This window comes from Akebia trifoliata, chromosome 4, assembly GCF_017979445.1.
Source record: "Akebia trifoliata isolate Shusen 1 chromosome 4, ASM1797944v1, whole genome shotgun sequence".
Lineage (NCBI taxonomy): Eukaryota > Viridiplantae > Streptophyta > Magnoliopsida > Ranunculales > Lardizabalaceae > Akebia > Akebia trifoliata.
In genome coordinates, this window is record NC_141378.1 from 16,588,653 (window position 1) to 16,594,652 (window position 6,000).

The 6,000-nt window shown below is 34.9% G+C and overlaps 1 protein-coding gene across 1 annotated transcript; it reads left to right on the plus strand.

Annotated features, from left to right (window-relative positions):
* The first annotated feature begins 3,301 nt into the window (after positions 1 to 3,301).
* On the plus strand, positions 3,302 to 4,641 carry LOC147404185 (uncharacterized). Its single transcript, XM_086440040.1, has one exon. The coding sequence runs from the start codon at positions 3,444 to 3,446 to the stop codon at positions 4,587 to 4,589; it is 1,146 nt and encodes a 381-aa protein (XP_086296166.1). The 5' UTR covers positions 3,302 to 3,443; the 3' UTR covers positions 4,590 to 4,641.
* Positions 4,642 to 6,000: the final 1,359 nt, after the last annotated feature.

Below are 6,000 nucleotides of genomic sequence, written 5' to 3' on the forward strand. Positions count from 1 at the left end.
CTTTCGTTTTTAATAAAATTTTAAAATATGGGTTAGAAATTTTGGACTGAGCTGATTTTTTGTGAGGATGATCTCTATGATGGGAAGATCATCCAAAAAAAAAAAAAAAAAAATCAGCCAAATCTGAAACTTCTAACCCCATTAAAAGTGATTTAGAATGTGGACCGTCGATTTTTTACCAATTTTTATCACTAATTTGTAAATCACTTTTGATGGATTTAGAAGTTTCTGATTAAGCTGATTTTTTGTGAGAATGATCTTTTCATCATAGTGACCATCCTTGAAAAAATCAGCTCAATCCAAAACCTCTAACTCTTTAACTCTTATTTTGAAAAACGAAAGTTTTTTCATATGTCTTCTCATATGGCCCTTGAACCGCCCCCATTATATATATATATGGGAGCGGTTCGGCAGTCCTAAAGTTTGTCAAGTTTGGTGCCAAACATTTTTTGTAAATCACTTTTGATGGGGTTAGAAGTTTTGGAATATGCTGATTTTTTTTGAGGATGATCTCTACGATGAAAAGATCATCCTCACAAAAAACCAACTCATTTTGAAACTTCTAACCCTAGTTTACAAGTTGAAGAATCGTGGACCGTCCAATTTTTGTAAATCACTTTTTATGGGGTTAGAAGTTTTGGAATAGACTGATTTTTGGTGAGGATGATCTCCTCATCATAGAGATCATCCTCGCAAAAAATAAGCTCATTCCAAAGCTTCTAACCCATATTTTGAAAAATGTTTGGCACCAAACTTGGCAAACTTTAGGGCTGTTGAACCGTCCCCTATATATATATATATATAAGGGGAATGTTAACGTTCAAGATCTCATGGGGCTATTAGCATTGTCCAACACTTTTTTACCTAAAAATATCCCTCCTCGTTTGGTCTTTTAGTGAAAAAAAAGGGTGTATTAGACTTTTACATAATAAATGCATTTATTATATTGGCATTGATTGCTAAAGCTTTTACCAAAAAAATATATTTAATTCAAAATACTTAAATTCTCATAACATTTATTATATAAATAAGCATTTATTGTGTAAAAAAAACTAATACACCCATATCTTTTTCAATAAAATATAAAACAAGGAGGGGTATTTTTTGAAAAAAAAAGAGTGTTAGACAATGCTAATGTCTCCATGAAGTATTGGACGTTAGCATTCCCATATATATAATAAGAAAGAAATGAATATGTTATTATTTGAATACAAATATAGTATATTAAATCAAATGTGATTTAGAGCCCCCCCAAACCTTGCGTTCTAGTGACTATTAGATATACCCTCTTGTGTTTTGAAACATGTAACATACCTTCCTTGAGGTTCGATCATTACCATTCAATCTGTTTAATTCTCGATGGCGATGAGTATTTTATCTAATATTAATAACACCAATTTATGCTTAGCTAATATATGATTAACTGTCTCATTTCTTGTCGGGGATCTTTTTTTTTATATTATTGATAATTGGGTATCCATGTAGGTAGGGGTGCAACTTAATTCGGTCCAAACCGAGAATCAAACCAAACCGTAGAATTTGGATTGCTTTGGTTTGGTTTAGATGGGTATCAGTTCGATTTCGGGTTTATAAAATAAAAAACCAATGAATTCGACTTGATTCTTAGTTCAGATAATATAAAAAACCGAACCAAACCAAAAATCGAACCAATATTAATATAAAATAAAATATTAGATTTATATTTTAATTTTTAATTTAATTTTTTACAGAACCCTCGTCTCTCTCTCTCTCTCTCTCGTCTCTGAGCTCTCACCTCTGCGGCTGCCACCGGTAGTCACCCGCTCATCTCTCTCTCTCTCTCTCTCTTTCTGCGTTTGAGACGGTGTGACCTGCGACTGTATCTGCGTTTGCGTCGGTGCGAACTGCGACGGTGTGTCCCTTCCTCTCACTCTCTCTCTCTCTGTCACTCTCTCAAGCTGCAAAACAATCTGACAATGGGAGAGATGGAGGGAATTTGACTCTTCCTTGGCAAACCATGGAAACGAACCGAACCAAACCGAAATAAGATCGGTTTGAATTGGTTCGGTTATAAAACAAATCGGTTCGGTTATGGTTCTCACATAATATAATCGATCTTGATCGGTTCGATTCTGATTTTGCTCTAACCTGAACCAAGTTGCACCCCTACCTATGGGTAGTGGACTGGTCCCAATTCATAGACCATGTCTTGTCCAAGGATTAGTCCCAACGCATGTGCAACGCCCGCACATCGCAAACACCAGGTAAGTGAGAGAGCCTTATCAAGAATCTTTATAACATGATTAACACAATCAATGATTTAGGTCAATAAACGATGGGAGAGGAAATTGCTAGTAAACAAGTGATATATTGAATTCTTGATAGTGAAAAAGACTTAAATGCCTCATCTTTTGAATATGTTATTATAGAATATTAAATAAAATGTAATTTAGACAACCACAACCCCCCTCCCCTTCTATGTTTTCGTGAATATTAGATATACCCTCTTGTGTTTTAAAAATTATAACGTAACCTTGCTTGACCTCAATCTTCTCAATAGACTAATGAAAAAGACTCAAATGCTCTCATCTTTAATCTCTATTAAAAAACTCTTGATTTTAATTTCTTTACATAACCAATCATAAAGCTCTTCAACCTCCATGGTAATTTTTTATCTACTCAACTTTATCTTCAGTTCATAGAATTAGTTCTTTTATAGAAAACCATAGATTTTTCTACCCAAAATTTCATAATTTTCAACTGAAAAAATTTCTTCCCAAAAGGTTGAATTAGATGACTGGTTTTGATAAGAAAAATATGGGCTAGAGGTTAAAGATGAGGGCATTTGAGTCATTGTCTATTAGTTTTATTGAGAAGACTGAGGTCAAGAGAGGCATGTCATCAATTTCAAAACACATGGGTATCTCTAACATTAAAACGCAGAAGGAAATTTCTAAGCCACCATTAAATAAATTTAGAGAACTGCCATTGGCACCCAACGTTTACCTATTACACTCCAATTTCTTAAGATTATTTCTCAATCCTAATAGAAGATTATAACACACCATTCAAACACTGCAAAAACTTCAAGTAATTACCTCGACATTAGAAAGCATTATATTTGTCACATTCAAACAACTTCAACAGTTCATTACAATTAGGATTAGGCTCATGCAAAATCCTAAAATCTAACATACGGATACCTAAACACAGAGAGAGAGAGAGAGAGTTTTCTATTGGCATCCTAACTTTTACTTAACTTGTTTTAGTTATTTTAATAAAGGTGCAATAAGTAAAATATGGAGTGCCAAACTGCCACTAGCAGCTCTCTAAATTTAAACAGAAAGGAACTAGGATGCTAGGGCTCTATCCTCCACACTCCTGATGCAGAGTATTGCTCCTCAGTCCTCACAAACCTGTAAGTGCTAATACTATGAAGAGTCAATCTTCTTCTTTTTCATGCAATGTTTAATAGTTTTCTCAGTAAAAATTTACTAACTCAAGTCAGGAGAACTAGAGATCCAACAACCCATTTCAAAATCCTTCACAACCCATATCTTAGATTCATCTATAAAACCTCCTACACAAATGATCCATCCTCCTTCACAGTTTCTTACCTCATAAACTCATGTGGACTCTCACCAGAATCTGCCCTTTCAGTTTCAAAGAAAATCCACCTTAAGGACACATCTAAACCTGATTCAATCCTCAATTACTTTAAAAACAATGGATTTACCAACGCCCAGATCTCAAATCTCATTATCAGACGCCCCTTACTCCTCTTGGCCAATCCAAACAAAACCCTTGACCCCAAACTTCAATTTCTCAAAAAGATTGGAATTTCAAATCCCAACATTGCCAAGATCCTCTCTTCAGACCCCAACTTTCTCACAAGAAGCTTAAAATCCCTTATCATCCCTTCTTTCAATTTTTTAAAGTCTCTGCTTCACACCGACGAAAATGTCGCTGCTGCCATCACTAGCTCTTCCTCCTCCTCATGGATTCTCATATTCAATCTTCAAAAGACCACAACACCAAAAATCCAAATCTTGCGAGATATTGGTGTGCCTGAATCGAATATTGTAAAAATTATAATGCTCCGACCTCGGATTCTAACTCGGAACAATAATCGGTTCCTTGAGATGGTTAACGAAATTGGTGAGATGGGTTTCAATCCCTCTAGCATGATGTTTGCATATGCGCTTCATATAGTTTCAGGGATGAGCAAGGCTAGTAAAGAAGCGAAACTAGGGATATATAGGGGCTTTGGATGGTCTGAGGATGATATTTGTTTGGCTATCAGAAACCAGCCCATGTGCATAGCTATTTCAGAGAAGAAGATCAGGGATGGGTTAGATTTTTTCATGAACAAATTGAATTGGGAGCCTTCTGCTCTTGTGAAATACCCAAACTTACTTGGGTTTAGCTTGGAGAAGAGGATAATTCCGAGGTGGACAATTATTGAAGTTTTGCTCTCAAAGGGCTTGATCACGCACAAATTAAAGTATTCTGTATTAAGTTTGACGGATGTAAAGTTCTTTGAGAAGTTTGTGACTAAGTATGAGAATGAAGCTCCAGAACTATTAAAGTTGCACCAAGGACCAAGGTAATAAGCTGTAGTTTCTTTAATTAGGAATCATTGGATTTAACATTTGGTTGCAATTTTTGTAGGATTTTCATTCTACTTTCAAGAAATAACGATCTACATTTGATCTAGTTAAGGATATTTGCTCCTAATGAACATTTAGTTTTAATTATTTAACTTTGGTCTATTATTGAAGAGCTTCTTTATTTATCTATGCGTTGATGGGTAAAATCTTGATTTGAGGATAATAACAGCAGTATAAAGATGAGGATATGCACATACCCTTCTAAAGATAAAAGGATTCTCATCTAGTTGGATAATAGAAATGTCTGTGTTCTTTATGTGGGTGTTGTAATATTGGGCTTACAGCCATGGATTAGCCTTATCCTTAAGAAATTCCTAAGGGTGGGTTGGTTCCTTTGACCCTTGGAAAATGACTCATGAGATAACACATGATCCGACATATAAACATCAAATCCAATGGTCATGATTTATCTTCGGTTAAGTACCCCAAGATATGTGTCATTGGGAGACACATAAATCCTGGTCTTTGGATTTTTTGTTTACACGGTAGGGGATCATATGAGTTATTATCAGGTGTTGGGTATTATCAGACAATAATATTAACTTTTAGACAGAGAATGTGGTATCAGAACAAACTGATATTGCTCCAATTCTTTGAAAACCTGTATAGTTGAGAGATCATATTGATCAGGGGACTCCTAGTGGAATGCGCAAACCTAGAAATGATTGATAAAATTGAAGTGCGTCCTTTGGCAGTTGAGTAAAGTGCCGAGAAGCTTTTGTAGGTGAAATATTCTTAGCTTAAATTTTCCATTAGAAGTGCTTAGAACCTCTTTAGCTTTTAATGTTGAGCTGATTATTTGCATAAGATGGTTTTGCAATTTTGTCATTTTTTTGGTATTAACTGTGCAAGAATGGATACCTCATGGGTGCTAATCTCCAAAAGAGGTTTTGGAGGAATATATGGAAAACTGCAAGGTTGGTATTTGTATAATAATTCGTAGGTTATCATTCAGAGATCAAAGATGGAAACAATTTTGATACAGAGCTATTATGATTGAGCATTATCACCCAAGAGAAGAACCATTGGTAATATCTAATCAAGTCTAGGGAGATTATCATGTTAGCTAGAAAGATGGGCTTGTCTGATGCCTTGGGCTTTGAAATGAGTTTTTCCTATCCGACAAGATTCAGTCGTATAGGTCAAGATGGCAGATCTTAAACTGAAAGGATGATCATTGTAGTGGTAATTTTTTTTTTTCACCTAGAAGATCTGTTTTTCAGGTTACCTAGCATATGAAGATGATAACTTCTAATCCTCTTCTTTTGTGCCATGTTTCTTTATACTTACAAATACTATTCTTGTTCTCTTAGATTTAGTTGTCTTTAAAATACTATTTTTATGACTAAAA